This window comes from Physeter macrocephalus, chromosome 18 (genome assembly GCF_002837175.3).
Source record: "Physeter macrocephalus isolate SW-GA chromosome 18, ASM283717v5, whole genome shotgun sequence".
In the NCBI taxonomy this organism is placed as follows: domain Eukaryota; kingdom Metazoa; phylum Chordata; class Mammalia; order Artiodactyla; family Physeteridae; genus Physeter; species Physeter macrocephalus.
Window position 1 is genome coordinate 62,738,107 of NC_041231.1, and position 21,701 is coordinate 62,759,807.

Consider the following 21,701-nt stretch of genomic DNA (forward strand, 5'->3'; position numbering starts at 1 on the left):
AAACTACAATGAGATATCATCTCACACCGGTCAGAATGGCCATCATCCAAAACTCTAGAAACAATAAATGCTGGAGAGGGTGTGGAGAAAAGGGAATACTCTTGCACTGCTGGTGAGAATGTAAATTGATACAGCCACTATGGGGAACAGTATGGAGGTTCCTTAAAAAACTACAACTAGAACTACCATACGACCCCGCAATCCCACTATTGGGCATTTACCCGGAGAAAACCACAATTCAAAAAGAATCATGTACCAAAATGTTCATTGTAGCTCTATTTACAATAGCCAGGACATGGAAGCAACCTAAGTGTCCATCAACAGATGAATGGATAAAGAAGATGTGGCACATATATACAATGGAATATTACTCAGCCATAAAAAGAAATGAAACTGAGTTATTTGTAATGGTGGGAAGCAGCCGCATAGCACAGGGAGATCAGCTCTGTGCTTTGTGACCACCTAGAGGAGTGGGATAGTGTGGGTGGGAGAGAGGGAGATGCAAGAGGAAAGAGATATGGGAAGATATGTATATCTATAACTGATTCACTTTGTTGTAAAGCAGAAAATAACACACCATTGTAAAACAGTTATACTCCAATAAAGATGGTAAAAAACAAACAAACAAACAACCTAATCCACAAACAGGCAGAAGACCTAAATAGATACACATGGGCTTCCCTGGTGACACAGTGGTTGAGAATCTGCCTGCCAATGCAGGCGACACAGGTTCGAGCCCTGGTCTGGGAAGATCCCACATGCTGCAGAGCGGCTGGGCCTGTGAGCCACAATGACTGAGCTTGCACATCTGGAGCCTATGCTCTGCAACAGGAGAGGCCGCGATAGTGAGAGGCCCACGCACCGCGATGAAGAGTGGCCCCCGCTTGCCACAACTAGAGAAAACCCTCGCACAGAAACGAAGACCCAACACAGCCATAAACAACTAACTAAATAAATAAATAAATAATTTTAAAAAATAAAAAAAAAAAATAAATAGATACACAGATTGCCAAGAAACACATGAAAATATACTCAACATCCCCAATCATTAGAGAAATGCAAATCAAAACTGCAATGAGCTATCACCTCATACCTGTCAGAATGGCTATCATCCAAAAATCTACAAGCAATAAATGTTAGAGAGGGTGTAGAGAAAAGGGATCCTTTTGCAATGTTGGTGCGAATGTATATTGATACAGCCACTGTGGAGAACAGTATGGAGTCTCCTTAAAAAACTACAAATAGAACTACCATATGACCCCACAATCTCAGTACTGGGCATATACCCTGAGAAAACCATAATTCTAAAAGATTCATGTACCACAATGTTCATTGCAGCTCTATTTACAATAGCCAGGATATGGAAGCAAACTGTCCATTGACAGGCGAATGGATAAAGAAGATGTGGTATATTCCATATACCATGGAAAATTACTCAGCCATAAAAAGATATATAATTGAGTTATTTGTAGTGAGGTGGATGTACCTAGAGTCTGTCATACATAGTGAAGTAAGTCAGAAAGAGAAAAACAAGTACCATATGCTAATGTATATGTATGGGATCAAAAAACGGTATTGATGAACGTAGTGGCAGTGCAGAAATAAAGACACAGACATAGAGAATGGTCTTGAGGACACAGCGGGGAAGGGAAAGTTGGGATGGAGTGAGAGAGTAACATTGACATATATAGACTACCAAATGTTAAATGGATGGCTATTGGGAAGCTGTTGCATAGCACATGGAGATCAGCTCCATACTTTGTGACAACCTTGAGGGGTGGGATAGGGAGTGTGGGAGGGAGGTTCAAGGGGGAGGCGATATGTGGATATATGGATACATATAGCTGATTCACTTTGTTGTGCAGCAGAAACTAACACAACATTGTAAAGCAATTATACTCAGTAAAGATGTAAAAAAAATAAAATAAAGAGGTATTTTATGAAGCTAAAAAAAAGAAAAAAAGAAAAGAATTAGAAAGAGAAGAACAAACAAACCCAAAGCCAGCAGAAGGAAGAAAATAATAAAGATCAGAGAGAAAATTAAAAAGAGATGAAAAATAACAAAATAAATAATCAAGAAATCCAAGAGTTGGATGTTTGAAAAGATAAATGAAATTGACAAACCTTTGGCCAGGCTCACCAGGAAGAAAAGACAGAAGACCCAAGTAAACAAGATAAGAAATGAAAGAGGGCTTCCCTGGTGGCGCAGTGGTTGAGAGTCTGCCTGCCGATTCAGGGGACACAGGTTCGTGCTCCGGTCCGGGAAGATCCCACATGCCGCGGAGCGGCTGGGCCCGTGAGCCATGGTTGCTGAGCCTGTGCGTAAAAGAAAAGAAAAAAAAAAAGAAATGAAAGAGGGGAAATAACAACTAATACTGCAGAAATTTTAAAAAAATCATTAGAGAATACTATGAACAGTTATATGCCAAAAAATTGGAGAACCTTGAAGAATGGAGAAGTTTCTAGAAACATACAGCTTGCTAAAACTGAGTCAAGGTGAAACAGATAATTTCAACAGACTTATCACTAGAAGTGAAATTAAATCTGTATTTTTTTAAAAGTTCCCTGCATACAAAAGAGTGGTACCAGATGGCTTCAGTGGGGAATTCTACTAAACTTTCAAAGAAGAACTAATACTGATCCTGCTCAAACTATTCCAAAGAATTAAAGAAGAGGGAACACTCCCAAATTCATTCTATAAAGCCATCATCACCATGATACAAAAGCCAGACAAGGACACTACCAATAAGAAAATTACAGACCAATATATTGATGAATAAAGATGCCAAAATGCTCAAAAAATATTAGCAAACAGAGTCCAACAACACATAAAAACTATCATAAACCATGATCATGTTGGATTCATTCCACGGTCAGAAGGATGGTTCAACATATGCAAATCAATCACAGTGATCCACCACACTAAAAAAGGGAAAGGCAGAAACCATATGATGATCTCGTTAGATGCAGAAAAAGCATTTGACAAAATTCAACACTTATTCATGATAAAAACTCTCACCAAAGTGGGTACAGAGGGAACATATCTTAACATAATAAAAGGCATTTACAACAAATCCACAAGTCAACATGATACACAACAGTGAAAAGCTGAAAGCCCTTACACTAAATTCAGGAACAAGACAAGGATGCCCACTCTTACCACTTCTATTCAAATAGTAATGGAAATCCTAGCCACAGCAATCAGACAAGAAAATGAAATAAAATTTATCCAAACTGGAAGGGAAGATATTAAAATGGTCACTATTTGCAGATGACATGATGCTTTATATAGAGAGTCCCAAAGTCTCCAGGCAAAAATTATTAGAACTAATAAATAAATTCAGCAAGGTAGTAGGATACAAGATTAATATGCAGAAATTTGTTTCATTTCTTTACACTAATAACAAAATTTTGGAAAGAGAAAGTAAAAAAAAAAATCTCATTTAAAACCACACACACAAAATAAAATACCTAGGAGTAAACATAACTAAAGTGAAAGACATGTACCCTGAAAACTTACAGAACTTAACATCTTATGGAAAAACCTGAACGAACTTTTTGGCCAGCCCAATATAAAACACAGATAAAGGACATTGAAGATGATTCAAATAAATTGAAAAATATCCCATGCTCTTGTATTTGAAGAATTCATACTTTAAAATAACCATAATACCCAGAACAATCTACAGATTTAATGCAATCTCTATCAAAATACCCATGACATTTTTCACAGAAGTAGAACAAATAATCTTAATATTTATATCAAACCACAAAAAACAGAATTGCCAAAGCAATGCTGAGGAAAAAGAACAAAGCTGGAGGCATTAACCTTCCAGACTTCAGATTATACCACAAAGCTACAGTTATCAAAACTGCACAGAATTGGCATGAAAACAAGCATGTAGATCTATGGAACAGAATAGAGAGCCCAGAAATAAACTCACACTCCTACAGTCAATTAATCTACTACAAAGAAGGCAAGAATATTCAATGGAAAATGGTGTCATACCTTATATTTAAGTCTTTAAAACATTTTGAGTTTACTTTTGTATATGATATGAGGGAGTGTTCTAATTTCATTGATTTATATGTAGTTGTCCACATTTCCCAGCACACCTTGTTGAAGAGATTGTCAGTAAAACATTCTCTGACATAAATCATTTCAGTATTTTCTTAGATCAATCTCCCAAGGCAAAAGGAAGAAAAGCAAAAATAAACAAATGGGAGCTAATCAACGTAAAAGCTTGTGCACAGCAAAGGAAACCATAAACAAAGTGAAAAGCCAATATACAGAAAGAGAGAAAATATTTGCAAGTGATGCACCTGACTAGGGGTTAATATCCAAACTATACAAAGAGATCATACATCTCAATATCAAAAAAAGAAAAAGAAAAAAAAAAGAACCCAATCAAAAAATGGGCAGAAGAACTAAATAGATATTTTTCCAAAAAAGACATACAGATGGACAACAGGCACATGAAAGTATGGGCAACACCACTAATTATTAGAGACATGCAAATGAAAACCACAATAAGGTGTCACCTCACACTGTTCAGAATGGCCATCATCAAAACAATCTACAAATAATAAATCCTGGAGAGGATGTGGAGAAAAGGGAATGCTCCAACTCTTTTGGTGGGAACATAAGTTGGTGCATCCGCTATGAAAAGAGTATGGAGGTTCCTAAAAAACTTAAAATAAAGCTACCATAAGATTCAGCAATCCCACTCCTGGGTATGTACACAGAAAAGATAAAAATCTAATTTGAAAAGATACATGCACCCCGATGTTCATAGTAGCACTGTTTACAATAGCCAAGACAAGGAGGCAACCAAGTACCCATCAAGAGATAATTGTTTTAAGAAAAAGTGGTATATGTATACTATAGAATATTACTCAGCCATAAAATAAGAATGAAATATTGACTTTTGCAGCAACATTGATGGACCTAGAGAATATTATACTTACTGAAGTATGTCAGAGAAAGACAAATATTATGTGATATCACTTATATATGGAATCTAAAAAATAATACAAATGAATCTATATACAAAACAGAAACGGACTCACAGACATAGAAAACCAGCTTATGATTACCAAAGGGGAAAGTGGGGGAGGAATAAGTTAAGAGTATTGGATTAACAGGTACAAACTATTACAAATAGAATAACTACATTCAATATCTTATATTAACATATAATGGAAAGTAATCTCTTTCTCTCTCTCTCTAAAACTTCATATAAAAGTTTTATACATATATAAAACAATCACTTTGCTGTACACCTGAAACTTACTCAATATTGTAAAACAATTATACACCAATTAAAAATAAAACAGTAAAATCCCACTACTTATAACTGTTAGATGAGATTCAAATATTATTTCTAGTCATTATCATTTGAAACAAATCTTTTGCCTAATACCTTTGTATTTTAATGAGAGTGGGAGAATAGTTTTGTTGTTTTTTCTATGCTGGAGCTCAAATGTTGCTTTATTTTAGTGTGAAAAATATCAGCATGAGAACAATTTTTTGGTATACATTTGATATCTGTGTGATATTTAAGTATCTCAAACACATTTCTATTTTGCTTTTGTAAAAGAGTCTTGCATACTTTATGCAAATACAATATTCCCTTGTTCTAAAAAATAGACAGTACATACCTAATTAAGTAAAACTCTATTATAGATTAAATTCAGATGGGATAATTTTATTTAAATGTAAATATCCCAATTTATTTTTTTTTATAACCTTGCATGCTGATACTAGGAGAATAATTTTCAGTTAGAAGTTTTACTAAAATCAAATTGCCTGGAGTTTATACAAAATATCCCATTCCTAATAATCAAAGTGTTTGTAGATTATATCTGCAGAAATCATATATCATGATGTTTGAAAAGATGCACATGAAATTTTCCCTTAGTTTTTTACATATTAAACCCAATATACATGTAAAATTTGTGAAAATAAATTAGAGATGCAGTAAGTTGAATTTAAGAGTGGTGTTTCTAAACTCAGAATTCTTGGTTCAAGTCACAGATACCACTTAGTTACTCAGCAAGTTCTTAATCTCTCTATGCCTCAGTCTTCTTAGCTGCAAAGTGGTTAGGGAGTAGTGTTTTTTTTTTTTTTTTTGTAAGTTATATAAACAGAACAGTGCTGGGCATCTAATAATATTCAATAAATTATGTTACCATATTAGTAGTAACTTATTTTGAAAAGTTGCATATTCAGTTATTAGTTAATATTTGTTGAAAACCCAAAGTATAGAGTATTGTAGATACCAGTAATTTACAAAGATACACTGAAAAGGCAAATCTTGAGTATGTAAGATTGAAAAGGGTAGTAGGAGAAATGCATAGGCATAGTGAGAAAGCAGATAAAGTTATTAGAGCAATTGTCAGTGAAGGCAAATTCAAAATTATATAACACAGCATTTTATTAAATATGAAAGGTTAAGGAAATGAATTTTAAATGTGAAACTGCTAAGCACACAAACATGGAAAGAAGGAAAATACAGTGTCTTAGTATTTTGAAAGGAATTATCTGTATAGGCAGGTAACCTATGTTTTGAAGACCTATGTATGATGATTAGACAAAAGAAAACTCAAAAGAATCAAATAAATTAGAGACCCTGGAAATTATGTTACTATTTTATTTTGACACACAAATGCAGGCTTTTGGACTGCTCTTATAGGAATGGTGCTGGTATGCTATAATTTCTTTACTCTTAAATGTGATGAGGAGAATGATTTTCAAGATAGTTCTTTGGGGTTCGAGTTTCAGTTTACTTAGTTAATGGATGCATGATCACATCTACATTAGTAACCAGTGAAAATTTACTTAAACACATTTATCTCACATGTATCCGTTAAAGGCACCATTATGCTTATTTTATTGTGGAGAAAAAAACCTTATTTTCTTTATGTGCTCAAAGCCCCAGAGTGGCAAAAGAAATATTCTGAAATCCTGTCTGACTTCTATGTTGATCCTTTTTCTCTGGAAATCACACTGTCTCTATAAAACTTGAGGGAAGACATTGGATAGTGTAGATATCATAGGGAATTAGAAAGGAAAGGGAAAAGGAAAACATTGATTTTATAAACAGTGTTCATTTGAAACAAATGCATAGATAAAAAAGCAGGTGGTGAAGGCACATTTTTTTTGAAACTCTGAAGAGAGAAGGAGCGTGTTAAAACAAATAAACAAAAAATGCAGTCAACAAAATATTTTAGTCATGACCCACTTCCATAAAACAAAAAGAGTAGGTCCCATTGTTAATTAGGAGTTGGAAACTTCCATGAGATTATTACAAAGTTAATTGAAATTCTTAAGAAATGATATTTTAGAAAGAGGGAGTATGAATAATTATCTATTATTCATGTTGGTCTGGGTATTACTGAATTGATTCAGGCATATGTCAATACCTCTTGTAAAATCAATGACATTTCATATTCAGAACAAGACTATAGATTTTACTGACCAAAGTGAGTAATGCACTTGCCATATTAAGGGTGTTTTCAAAAAAATATCTTTATTAGAAACAAAATAGAAATACTTGTAAAAGTAAAATACTACCAGGATTTCCTCACTAGGTGCTCTTTATCTTTTCCTCTTCTTATTTTGAAGTTTTTTGCCCTTTAGTTTCATCAAGATTTCTAATCCATTACATTTGAAAGATGCTTAGGTGAGTGAAATGTAAAATAGCAATTGCTAAAGAAATTAATCAAAGCTCTCAAATACCCCTTAGTTGTGCTAAGAAAAAAAAAAAGGCAGAAACAGACAACAACAGCCTGAACCAGCAAGAATATTTTTTTAAGATTTTTTTTGATGTTGACCATTTTTAAAGTCTTTATTGAATTTGTTACAATATTGCTTCTGTTTTATGTTTTGGTTTCTTGGCCAGGAAGCATGTGGGATCTTAACTCCCTGCAGGGATCAAACCTGCACCCCCTGCATTGGAAGGCAAAGTCTTAACCACTGGACCACCAGGGAAGTCCCAAGAATAATTCTTCAACAGCAGTTAAACTTAAAAAAAAACTCTTCTTCTGCACTGTTCCACCTAGTCCTCAAAATAACTCCAAACTAATAATTTGAATTTTTTCCTTTAATCTCTTCTTCAGATGAGTTCATTCATTGATTTTTAAATTAAACTATTCTGTGTTCTTGGGATAAACCTAATTTTTCCATGGTACATTTTATTTTAGGTTACTATTATCATTGCTACATAGTTTACTGATATTTGTTCAGGATTTTTTGCATCTGTGCTCCTCATGTCAACAGTCTTCAGTAATTTACCTTTCATGCATTGCCCTTTTCAGGTTTTGGTGTCCAAGTTATGCAGCTTCAAAAGATAAATTCTTGAATAGTTTCTGAATTTCTATATTCTGGAATAGTTTGTGTAAACATTGACATTTGTTCTTTGAATGTTTCATATAAAACACCAGAGGAGGCATTATATTAGAGAATTTTCTCAGCAGTTTTCTACCAGCTGGTGCTCTTGCAATGCTTTTTTTTTTTTTGGTCGCATGGTATGTGGGATCTTAGTTCCCCAACCTGGACCAGGGATCAACAATAGACCACCAGAGAAGTCCCTATTTTTAGTTCTTGAGCCAAATTTGTCACATTATACTTTTCTGGGAATTTGTCATTAATGTAAAATTTGACATTTACTGACATGAGAGTTGTCAATAATATGCTTTTTTATTGGCATATTTGTGTTTTGGTAATTTGTGAATTTTCTCTTTTTTTATTCATTATTTAAATCAGAGACTTGACAAATTTATTACCCCCCCCCCCTTTTCTTTTAAAAGGATTAATTTCTGGCTTTTTTGTTTTCTTTTGAGACTCTCTCCCAAATGTTTCTACTTCATCAATCTGTTATTCTTTGACATTTTATCTTGGGAACATTTTTCTTTCCTTTCTCTCTCTCTATCTTTTTTTTTTTTATGTTTGCTTGTTCCATTAAATTTTAGCCTATACTCTTTATTAATATGTTTTTAAGGTTCTACATTTCTTTCTAAATACTGCTTTAATTACATCCCCAAGTTTTAATTTGTAGCATTTTCATGATCACTGTCAATGAATTATAAATATATTTTTAAAATTTTTATTATTTCTTCCTTAAAATATGGATAAATCAAACATATTTCATATTGCTTTGTAGATTAAATACAGTGATGTCAGAGAAAATTCTCTGTAGGTTCAGAGTTCTTTGAAGTAGAATGTATTTGTTTTAGAATCTTTTTGGAATAAATTTTTGTATATAATCTCATGTGTCTAAAAATAATGTAATCCTGCAGTGGTTGAGTGTAATGCAAAAATTTTTAAATCATTACAACTTACAAGTATATTGATGCTTTTATTAAGTTACCCTGTCTCTAGTAGTTTTTTCTTTTTAACTTGTCATTCTGCTCACATGTTAACACAACTGTGTTTTCTTTAATAAAAACAACTTATATATATTTCCATCCTTTCCCTTTATGATATTTGTCTTTTCATTTAGTCCATTTATAATTATTGTAATTATTAATATATTTGAATTTAATTTCTACTATCCTATATTGTTTCTTGATTTGTCCTTTGTGTTCTGTGTGTTTTTTTCTTCTATCTTAAATCTGCAAAAACATTTTTTTTCTCATTCCATGTTTTACTCTCTACTAGTTTGGAAATTAAATTGCCTGCTTCTAGTTATAAAGTATTTAATTTGTCATAGTGTACTTAATTCATCAAAGTCTAAAGTTAATAACTGTATAAATTTCTTTAAAAATTTTTTATTTCTATCCACTGGTCCAATGTCCTGATGCATATGATACTCATTTAACTCATTTGTATACAAATTTATATTTAGATTTAAACATTATTTTTATTCACATAAGATATTATGTCTTACATAGTAAAATTTATTTGCCCTCTTTTTAAAGCATATTTTAACCATTCTTGAAATTAATTTCCATCTGGAATCATTTTTTTATATTATTCCAAAATTTTCTTTAATGAGGATCTGCTAGTGGATATATTGATTAGTTTTACTTTGTCTGATAATTTGGATCTCACATTTAAAAGATTAAATTTGAAATTTTATACAGTATATATAGGGCATATAATTCTAGACTGACTGTTTTTTACTTTTGGCACTTTGAAAGTATCATTCCTGTCACCTCACTTGCATTGTTTCTGATGATAAATCAGAATGAAAACAACTAATTAGAAAATGTAGTAAAAATTTAAAATACTCTTCCCATATCTATAAGCTATAACCTATAGCAAGGAGTAAGTATGAATGTAGTATAGAAAATTCTAAATGAAAAAATATATAATGTTCCTGAATATAAATATTCAATATCATAAAGATGTTTGTCCTCCTTAAATTAATCTATAAATAAAATATGATTTTAATCAAAATTCTAAAAGGTTTGCATATATCTGTAGGTAGATCCTGAAATTTTCATGTTGGTATAAACAGACAATAATAGCCAAGAAAATTTTGAAGAAGATTAAGAAGAGTAGTGTGGGGTTTTCTCTACTTATTTTCAATATTTATTAAAAAATTTGGATGATTGATATTTTTGAATTTTTATAGGGATAAAAAGACCTGAATACATTTTTTCTGAAATAGTGAAGGCTATCATATTCTACTATCATAGAAGCCATGAATGAGAGATTGTTCAAAAGGAAGTGAAGGAAAAAGAACCAATGACATTGTCTAGTGGCTAAGAATATGGAATTGGGAATAAGTGAGAATCTCAATTGTTGTCACTTTTAACTGTAACCTCAATTTTGTTCCTCATTTGGAAAATGAAATTTTAAATAACGTTGCTCTACGATTAAACAATATTTAAAATCCCACTTTCTGGAACATAGAAAATACTAGTATTTCATAATTTCACTAATTTACTGAGATCCACATAATTTGGCTTTTTATTATTTCAGAAGTGGTGTAAGACAAATAAGTAAGCTTGAAACATGTTATTCAACTCTTTTCCACTAGAATAATTAGAGAGTTGGCCTTCTTTGCAGGGTCTGAAGAATTTTCAAAATATGTAATAATTTTAAAATGTAACCTATAGCATTCAACATATATCTTTCAGTGTTTCATTTATTCAATAAATATTAACTGAGTTCCTATTATCAGCCAAGCATGATTCAAATGATGGAACTTGGTATTAAACAAAGCAAGCATAATTTTATACTTACAAAACTTGCTTTTGAGTCTATTCCTCCTAAAGTTTGAATTAAAACAACATTGTAAATCAACTATACTCCAATAAAAATTTTAAAAAAGAAGATGAATTGATATATATTTACAATGAAATACTACTCAGGTATAAAAAAATGAAATAATGCCATTTGATATCACTCATCTGTGGAATCTAATTTTTAAAAATGATATAAATGAACTCATTTACAAAACAGAAAGACTCACAGATTTTGAAAAAAAAAACTTATGGTTACCAAAGGGGAAACATGGAGTGGGGGATAAATTAGGAGCTTGGGATTAACATACACCCACTGCTATATATAAAATAGATAACCAATAAGGACCTACTGTATAGCATAGGGAACTGTACTCAATATGCTGTATAACCTACATGGGAAAGAATCTGAAAAAGTATGAATATACCTATCTGTGTAACTGAATAACTTTGCTGTACACCTGAAACTAACACAACATTGTAAATCAACTATACTCCAATAAAATTTAAAAAAATAGAAGTTATTAGTGAGCAGTTTTATATAAACAAGTAAAATAGTTATATAATTTAAAAAAATAATATTGTGTATAATGACAAAAGAATCCAGACAAATGCTTAAGGAACTTGAAAAAATTTTAATACATAGCATGGCTATAGTTTGGGTTATGTACAAGATTACCTTTATACTTAGAAAGCATATTGGCTTTATTTAAAAGGGGCCAATATACTCAATTTCCATAGATTTTTAAAAAATGTACCTTAAAACCGTATATTGTATGCTGCAGTAATAGTTTATAAGAAGAGTTGGTCACATTTGAAAATATGTCATGGAGTATGAGGACTGCCCATTATTTAATGAGAATTCTTCATTACTCTATAAAATTCAGATAATGACCTTGAATTTCCAAGGTACATATATTTTATGTTTCCGTATAAACATATATGCAATATAAAATATGCAGAAGAAAATCACTGAAGCTTTCTAAATTATATAAATGATAATAAAGAATAAAACTAAGAAGTTGGTTTTTATAGAAAGAAGCTTCTTCTTTAATATAGCATCAGATGAATTCATAAACTGTAAAGTAAGAGAAAATTAAAAATAGCACAAGGTGGGGGCTTCAAGATGGCAGAGGGGTAAGACATGGAGATCACCTTCCTCCCCACAAATACATAAAAAATACATCTACATGTGGAACAACTCCTACAGAACACCCACTGAACGCTGGCAGAAGACCTCAGACTTCCCCAAAGTCAAGAAAATCCCTACGTATCTGAGTAGGGCAAAGGAAAAAGAAAAAACAGAGACAAATGAATAGGGACAGGACCTGCATCTCTGGGAGGGAGCTGTGAAGGAGGAAAAATTTCCACACACTAGGAAGCCCCTTCACTGGCAGAGACAGGAGGTGAGCGGGGAAGGAGGGAAGCTTTGGAGCCATGGAGGAGAGCTCAGAAACAAGGGTGCCGAGGGCAAAGTGGAGAGATTCCCACACAGAGGATTGGTGCCAACCAGCACTCACCAGCCTGAGATGCTTTTCTGCTCACCCACCATGGTGGGTGGGGGCTGGGAGCTGAGGCTCAGGCTTCAGAGGTCAGATCCCAGGGAGAGGACTGGGGTTGGCTGCAAGAAGACAGCCTGAAGGGGACTAGTGCACCACAACTAGCTGGGAGGGAATCCAGGAAATACTCTGGACCTGCCTTAGAGGCAGGAGACCATTGTTTCAGGGTGCACGAGGAGAGGGGATTCCTTCCCTGTCTGCCCACAGAAGGCAGAGCACCACCTAAACAAGCTCCAGAGATGGGCACAAGCAACAGCTATCAGCTCAGACACAGAGACGGGCATGAAACCCTAAAGCTGCTGCTGCAGCCACCAAAAATCCTGTGTGCAAGAACAGATCACTATGTACAAACCCCCTTGTCCCCAGGAGCCTGTGCAGCCCACCACTGCCAGGGTCCCATGACGCAGGGACAACTTCGCCAGGAGAACACATGTGCTCCTCAGGCTGTTGAAACGTCAGGCCAACCTCTGCCACCACAGGCTTGCCTCGCATTCCAATTATAACTACCATACCCCTCCTTCCCTGCGGCCCGAGTAAGCCAGAGCCCACTAATCAGACACTGCTTTAACCGCCTTCTGTCTGGGTGGGGAGCAGATGCCTAGGGCAACCTACATGCAAGGGTGGGGCCAAAATCAAATCTGAACCCCAGGAGCTGTGAGAACAAAGAAGAGAAAGGGAAATTTCTCTGTGCAGCCCCAGGAACAGGGAATTAAATCCCCACAATCAACTTGATTTACCCTGCATCTGTGGAATACCTGAATAGACAACAAATCATCCAAAAATTGAGGTGGTGGACTTTGGGAGCAACTGTAGACTTGGGATTTGCTGTCTGCAACTGATTTGTTTCTGAATTGTATGTTTATTTTCGTGTAGTTTCTAGTGCTTGTTACATTGGTGGATTTGTTTATTGATTTGATGGCTCTCTTCTTTTATTTGTTTTAATTATTAATAATTTTTTATTTTCTTAATTTAATAATATATTTTTAAAACTAATTTTTATTTATAATTATTTTTTTTCCTTATCTCTCCCTTTTCTTCTGAGCTGTGTGGCTGACAGGGTCTTGGGTACTGTGGCGGGGTGTCAGGCCTGAGTTCTGACGTGGAAGAGCCGAGTCCAGGACATTGGACTAACAGAGACCTCCTGGAGCCACACAATATCAGTTGGCAAGAGTTCTCCCAGACATCTCCATCTCAATGCTAAGACCCAGCTCCACCCAATGGCCAGCAAGCTACAGTGCTGGAAGTCACTTGCCAAACAGCTAGCAAGACAGGAACACAACCGCAGCCAATAGTAGAGAGGCTGAATAAAATCATAATAAGGTCACAGACACCCCAAAACACACCACTGGACTCAGTCCTGCCTACCAGAAACAGAAGATCAAGGCCCACCTAACAGAACAGAGGCACCAGTCCCCTCCAAAAGGAAACCCGCATAAGCCACTGAACTAACCTCACCTACTGAGGGCAGACACCAAAAGCAACAGGAACTACAAAACTACAGCCTGCAAAAAGGAGACCCCCAAACACAGTTAAGTTAAAAAAAATGAGAAGACAGAGAAATATGTAGCAGATAAGAAGCAAGGTAAAAACCCACAAGACCAAACAAATGAAGAAGAAATAGGCAGTCTACCTGAAAATAATTCAGAGTAATGATAGTAAAGATGACCAAAATCTTAGAAATAAAATGGAGAAAATACAACAAACGTTTAACAAGTAGCGAGAAGAACTAAAGAGCAAACAAACAATCATGAACAACACAATAAAAGAAATTTAAAATTCTCTAGAAGGAATCAATAGCAGAATAACTGTAGGAGAAAATGGATAAGTGACCTGGAAAATAAAGTAGTGGAAATGACTGCCATGGAGCAGTATTAAGAAAAAAGAATGAAAAGTATTGTGGACAGTCTCAGAGACCTCTGGGACAACATTAAATGCACCAACATTTGAATTAAAGAGGTCCCAGGGAAGAAAAGAAAAAGAAGGGACTGAGAAAATATTTGAAGACATTATAGTTGAAAACTCCCCTAACATGGGAAAGGAAATAGCCAAACAAATCCAGGAAGTGCAGAGAGACCTATACAGGATAAAGCAAAGGAGAAACATGCCAAGACATATTAATCAAACTATCAAAAATTAAATACAAAGAAAAAATATTAAAAGCAGCAAGGGAAAAGCAACAATTAACACACAAGGGAATCCCCATAATGTTAATAGATGATCTTTCAGTAGAAACTCTGCAAGCCAGAAGGGAGTGGCAGGACGTATTTAAAGTGATGAAAGGGAAAAACCTACAACCAAGATTACTCTACCCAGCAAGGATCTCATTCAGATTCAACAGAGAAATTAAAACCTTTACAGACAAGGAAAAGCTAAGAAAATTCAGCCCCACCAAACCAGCTTTACAAAAAATCCTAAAGGAACTTCTCTAGGCAGGAAACAAAAGAGAAGGAAAAGACTTACAATAACAAACCCAAAACAATTAAGAAAATGGTAAGAGGAACACACATATCTATAACTACCTTAAATGTAAATGGATTAAATGCTCCAACCAAAAGGCATAGACTGGCTGGATGGATACAAAAACAAGACCCATATGTATGATGTCTACAAGGGACCCACTTCAGACCTAGGGACATTTACAGACTGAAAGTGAGGGGATGGAAAAAGATATTTTATGCAAATGGAAATCAAAAAAAGCTTGAGTAGTAATTCGCATATCAGACAAAATAGACTTTAAAATAAAGACAAGAGACAAAGGACACTACATAATAATCAAATGATCAATCCAAGAAGAAGATATAACAATTGTAAATATTTATGCATGCAACAGAGGATGACCTAAATACATAAGGCAAATGCTAACAGCCATAAAAGGGAAAATTGACAGTAACACATTACTAGGGGACTTTAACTCCCCACTTTCACAAATGGACAGATCATCCTAAATGAAAATAAATAAGGAAACACAGCTTTAAATGACACATTAAACAAAATGGACTTAATTGATATTTATGGGACATTCCAACCAAAAACAACAGAATACACTTTATTCTCAAGGGCTCATGGAACATTCTCTAGGATAGATCATATTTTGGGTCACAAACCAAGCCTTGGTAAATTTAAGAAAATTGAAATCATAACAAGTATTTTTCTGACCTCAAGGCTATGAGACTAGATATAGATTACAGGAAAACAAACTGTAAAAAATACAAACACGTGGAGGCTAAATGATACTCAACTAAATAACCAAGAGATCACTGAAGAAATCAAAGAAGAAATCAAAAAATACCTAGAAAGAAATGACAGTGAAAATATGATGACTCAAAACCTATGGGATACAGCAAAAGCAGTTCTAAGAGGGAAGTTTATAGCAATACAATCCTACTTCAGAAATAAGAAATATCTCAAAAAAACAACCTAGCCTTACACCTAAAGCAATTTGAGGAAGAAGAACAAATAAAACACAAAGTTAGCAGAAGGAAAGAAAGTATAAACACCAGATCAGAAATAAATGAAGAAGAAATGAAGGAAACAATAACAAAGATCAGTAAAACTAAAAGCTGGATATTTGAGAAGATAAACAAAACTGATAGACCATTAGCCAGACTCATGAAGAAAAAAAGGGATAACACTCAAATCAACAGAATTAGAAATGCAAAAGAAGAAGTAACAACTGACATTGCAGAAATACAAAGGTTCATGAGACACTACTATAAGCAACTATATGCCAATAAAATGGACAACCTGGAAGAAATGGAAAAAAATCTTAGAAAAGCACCAACTTCCGAGACTGAACCAGGAAGAAATAGGAAATATAAACAGACCAATCACAGCACTGAAATTGAAACTGTGACTAAAAATTTTCCAACAAACAAAAGCCCAGGAGCAGATGGCTTCACAGGCAAATTCTACTAAACAATTAGAGAAGAGTTAACACCTATCCTTCTCAAAACTCTTCCAAAATATAGTAGAGGGAAGAATACTCCCAAACACATTCTATGAGGCCACCATCACAGTGATACCAAAACCAGACAAGGATGTCACAAAAAAAGAAAACTACAGACCAAAATCACTGATGAATGTACATGCAAAAATCCTCAACAAAAACTATGCTCAGGTGGGGTTTATCCCAGGAATGCAAGGATAACCCAATTTACATAAGTCAATCAATTTGATAAACCGTATTAACAAACTGAAGGATAAAAAACATATGATCGTCTCAATAGATGCAGAAAGAGCTTTCAGCAAAATTCAACACTGATTTATGATTAAAATCCTCAAGGAAGTGGGCATAGAGGGAACTTACCTCAACATAATAAAGGCCATATACGACACACCCACAGCAAACATCATTCTCAATGGTGAAAAATTGAAAGCATTTCTTCTAAGATCAGGAACGAAACAAGGATGTTCACTCTCACCACTATCATTCAACACAGTTTTGGAAGTCCTATCCACAGCAATCAGAGAAGGAAAAGAAATAAAAGGAATACAAATTGGAAAAGAAAAAGTAAAACTGTCACTGTTTGCAGATGACATGATACTATACATACAGAATCCTGAAGATGCCACCAGAAAACTACTAGAGCTAATCAATGTATTTGGTAAAGTAAATAAAAGACCTAGGATTAAACCTACATAAGGAGACAAAAGACCTATATGCAGAGAACTGTAAGATTCTCATGAAAGAAATTAAAGATGATACAAACAGATGGAGAGACATACCATGTTCCTAGATTAGAAGAATCAACATTGTGAAAATGACTATACTACCCACAGCAATCTGCAGATTCAATGCAATCCCTGTCAAACTACCAATGGCATTTTTCACAGAAGTAGAACAGAAAATTTCACAATTTGTATGGAAACACAAAAGACCTCGAATAGTCAAAGCAATCATGAGAAAGAAAAACAGAGCTGGAGGAATCAGGCTTCCTGCCTTCAGACTATACTGCAAAGCTACAGTAATCTAGATAGTATGGTACTCACACTGAAACAGAAATATTGATCAGTGGAACAGGATAGAAAGTCCAGAGATAAACCCACACACATATGGCCACCTTATCTTTGATAAAGGAGGGAAGAATATACAATGGAGAAAAGACAGCCTCTTCAATAAGTGGTGCTGAGAAAACTGGACAGCTACATGTAAAGGAATGAAATTAGAACACTTCCCAACACCATACACAAAAAGAAACTCGAAATGGATTAAAGACCTAAATGTAAGGCCAGGCAGTATAAAATTCTTAGAGGAAACTATAGGAAGAACACTCTTTGACATAAACCACAGCAAGATCTATTTTGACTCACCTCATAGAGGAATGGAAATAAAAACAAAAATAAACAAATGGGACCTAATGAAACTTAAAATCTTCTGCACAGCAAAGGAAACCATAAACAAGACCAAAAGACAACCCTCAGAATTGGAGAAAATATTTGCCAATGAAGCAACTGACAAAGGATTAATCTCCAAAATGTACAAGCAGCTGATACAGCTGAATATCAAAAAAATAAACAACCCACTCCAAAAATGGGCAGAAGACTTAAATAGACATTTCTCCAAAGAAAATATACAGATTGCCAACAAACACATGAAGGGATCCTCAACATCACTAATCATTAGATAAGTGCAAATCAAAACTAGAATGAGTTATCACCTCATACCAGTTAGAAGGCCATCATCAAAAAATCTACAAACAATAAATGCTGTAGAAGGTGTGGAGAAAGGGGAACCCTCTTGCACAGTTGGTAGGAAATTGATACAGCCATTGTGGAGAACAGTATGGAGGGTCCTTAAAAAACGAAAATTGAACTACTACACGACCCAGCAATCCCACTACTGGGCATATACCCTGAGAAAACCATAATTCAAAAAGAGTCATGTACCAAAATGTTCATTGCAGCTCTATTTACAATAGCCAGGACATGGAAGCAACCTAAGTGTCCATCAACAGATGAATGGATAAAGAAGATGTGGACAGACAAATGGATAAAGACTATGTGGCACATATACACAATCAAATATCACCTCGCCTTAAAAAGAAATGAAATTGAGTTATTTGTAGTGAGGTGGATGGACCTAGAGACTGTCACACAGAGTGAAGTAAGTCAGAAAGAGTAAAACATATACCATATGATAACACATATATATGGAATATAGAAAAAGAAAAAAAATGGTTCTGAAGAGCTTAGGGGCAATACAGGAATAAGATGCCAACATAGAGAATGGACTTGAGGACCTGGGGAGGGGGAAGGGTAAGCTGGGACTAAGTGAGAGAGTGGCATGGACATATATACACTACCAAATAGATAGCTAGTGGGAAGCAGCTGCATAGCACAGTGAGATCATCTCGGTGCTTTGTGTCCACCTAGAGGGGTGGGATAGGGAGTGTGAGAGGGAGCTGCAAGAGAGAGGGGATATGGGGATATATGTATATGTATTGCTGATTCACTTTGTTATACACAGAAACTAACACACCATTGTAAAGCAATTATACTCCAATAAAGATGTTAAAAACTATAGCACAAAGATATGTAGCTGAACATATATTTTTTACCATAAAAAGAAGAAAAACTCAGTGTGCTGTTTCAATGTTGCATTTTGGGTAGGCAAGAAGGAAATTGAGTGAAGGGGGAAATGTTTGTTGAGCCTGAGATGACATACCCTGCCACACACAGCACTACAGGATTCCCAGGTGCATAATAGCTCATCTCACGTGTCTGAGATGTGTCTTATTTCACTTATTTTTATCAAAACCCAATAAAATAGATATTCATATTTCCATTTTAAAATATTTTATTGAGGTATAGTTGATTTACAATGTGTTCATTTCTGCTCTACAGCAAAGTGATTCATATATATATATGTATATATAGACAGATATTCTTTCCATTATGGTTTATCTAGCAGGACCTTGTTTTTTATCCATCCTTATATAATAGCTTGCATCTGCTTATCCCCAACTCCCAATCCTTCCCTCCCTCACCCCTGCTCCTCTTCCTTGGCAACTACTTTTCTGTTTCCTACGTCCATGAATCTCTTTCTTTTTTTTAAGATAAGTTCAATTGTGTCATATTTTAGATTCCACATATAAGCAATATCATATGATATTTGTCTTTCATTGGCTTTGCTTAGTATGATAATCTCTAGGTCCATCCATGTTGCTGCAATTGCATTATTTCATTCTTTTTCATGGCTGAGCAATATTCTATTGTATATATAAATATATTCATTTTATATATATAAAGATATATAGTATATATATATAAAGGTATACATTATGTGTATATATGTATATGTATATATATATATTTATGTATATATATATATATACCACATCTTTATCCATTCAGTGGATATTTAGGTTGTTTCCATGTCTTGGCTATTGTAAATAGTGCTGTTATGAACATAAGGGTGCATGTATCTTTTCAAATTATTGTCTGGATATATGCCCAGGAGTGGGATTGCTGGATCATATGGCAACTCTATTTTTAGTTTTTTGAGGAACCTCCATACTATTTTCCTTAGTGGCTGAACAAGTTTACATTCCCACCAACAGTGCAAGAGTGTTCCCTTTTATCCTCACCCCCTCCAGCATTTGTTATTTGTAGACTTTTTAATGATGGCCGTTCTGACCAGTGTGAGGTGACACCTCATTTGGTTTTGATTCGCATTTCTCTAGTAATTAACACATATCTCCATTTTTACCCACAAGGATATATAGGCTCAGTGCCTTTTATTGCAAGAAATGAAAGAAGCATGGGCATGCCTGTTTATAAAGAAAAATGGTAACTGATCTTTAAGGTTCAATCATGTTCATTCCACACACATATTAAGGCACTTGGCAAGCACTGGACATGTTCCCAAATATACTGTGCTCTTTCCTTTCCACTGTTGCTCTCTGACCTGTCTGGTTCATTTTAGGAAATGCCAAGTCCCTCCCTCATTTGTTAAACCTCACATGCATTATCTAACATTGCCCTGTTTTAACATAATTTTATCCTAAGTAAGAATAGCTCAATGACCTCACAAAATAACCTGATGATAGCATGTCAGTAATGGACACACACACACATACACATAACTACTTAAGATAAAAGTGCCTAAATTGGTAGAGGGAATTTCAGTCTTTTCCCTGAAATAAGAAATATCTCATGCCTTGAGTAGGGAAAATATCTCCAGGCAAAGTGTTCATTTTGTAAAATTGAAATATAGCATTGTGTAAGTTTAGGGTGTGCAACATGTTGATTTGATACATTTATATATTGCAGAATGATTACCTCCTTAGCATTAGTTGACACCCCCATATCATCAAATAATTATCATTTCTTTTTTGTGGTGGGAACAATTAATGTCTAGTCTCTTAGCAACTTTGAAGTTTATAACACAGTACTGTTGACTAGGATTATTATGCTCTGCATTGGCTCCCCAGGACTTACTTATCTACTGCTTCTCAGTTTGTCCCCTTAAACAACACATCTTCAATTCCCCCACCCCCAGCCTCTGGTAACCACCATTCAGCTCTCTGTTCTTATGAGTATGGCTCTCTTGATTATACATATTAAGTGATATCATACAGTATATGTCTTTCTCTGTCTGACATCTCACTTAGCATGAAGTCCTCAAGGTCTATCCATGTTGTTACAAGTGGCAGGATTTCCTTTGTTCTTGTGGCTGAATAATATTCCATTGTGTAAATATACCACAACTTTCTAATCCATTCATTCATTGATGGACACTTAGGTTATTTTCATGTCTTTCTTGTAAATAATGCTGCAATAAACAAGGGAGTGTATATAGCTCTTCAAACTTCTGTTTTTATTTCCTTTGGATATATAGCCAGAAGCAGAACTGCTGGATCATATGGTAGTTTTATTTTTAATTTTTTTGAGTAATCTCTATACTGTTTTCCATAGTGGCTGAACCAATTTACATTCCCACCAACAATA

General features: G+C 34.6%; 1 protein-coding gene across 2 annotated transcripts in view; it reads right to left on the reverse strand.

Annotated features, from left to right (window-relative positions):
* KHDRBS2 (KH RNA binding domain containing, signal transduction associated 2) overlaps positions 1 to 21,701 on the reverse strand; it is a 725,702-nt gene that overhangs the window by 152,337 nt on the left and 551,664 nt on the right. Inside the window, exon 8 of one of the 2 annotated variants that reach the window (XM_024122131.3) lies at positions 11,635 to 11,654. The exons of the other annotated variant lie outside the window; for it this stretch is intronic. Coding sequence (XP_023977899.1) covers positions 11,635 to 11,654 — 20 coding nt within the window. The remainder of the gene's footprint in view (positions 1 to 11,634; positions 11,655 to 21,701) is intronic. 2 annotated transcript variants of the gene reach the window in all.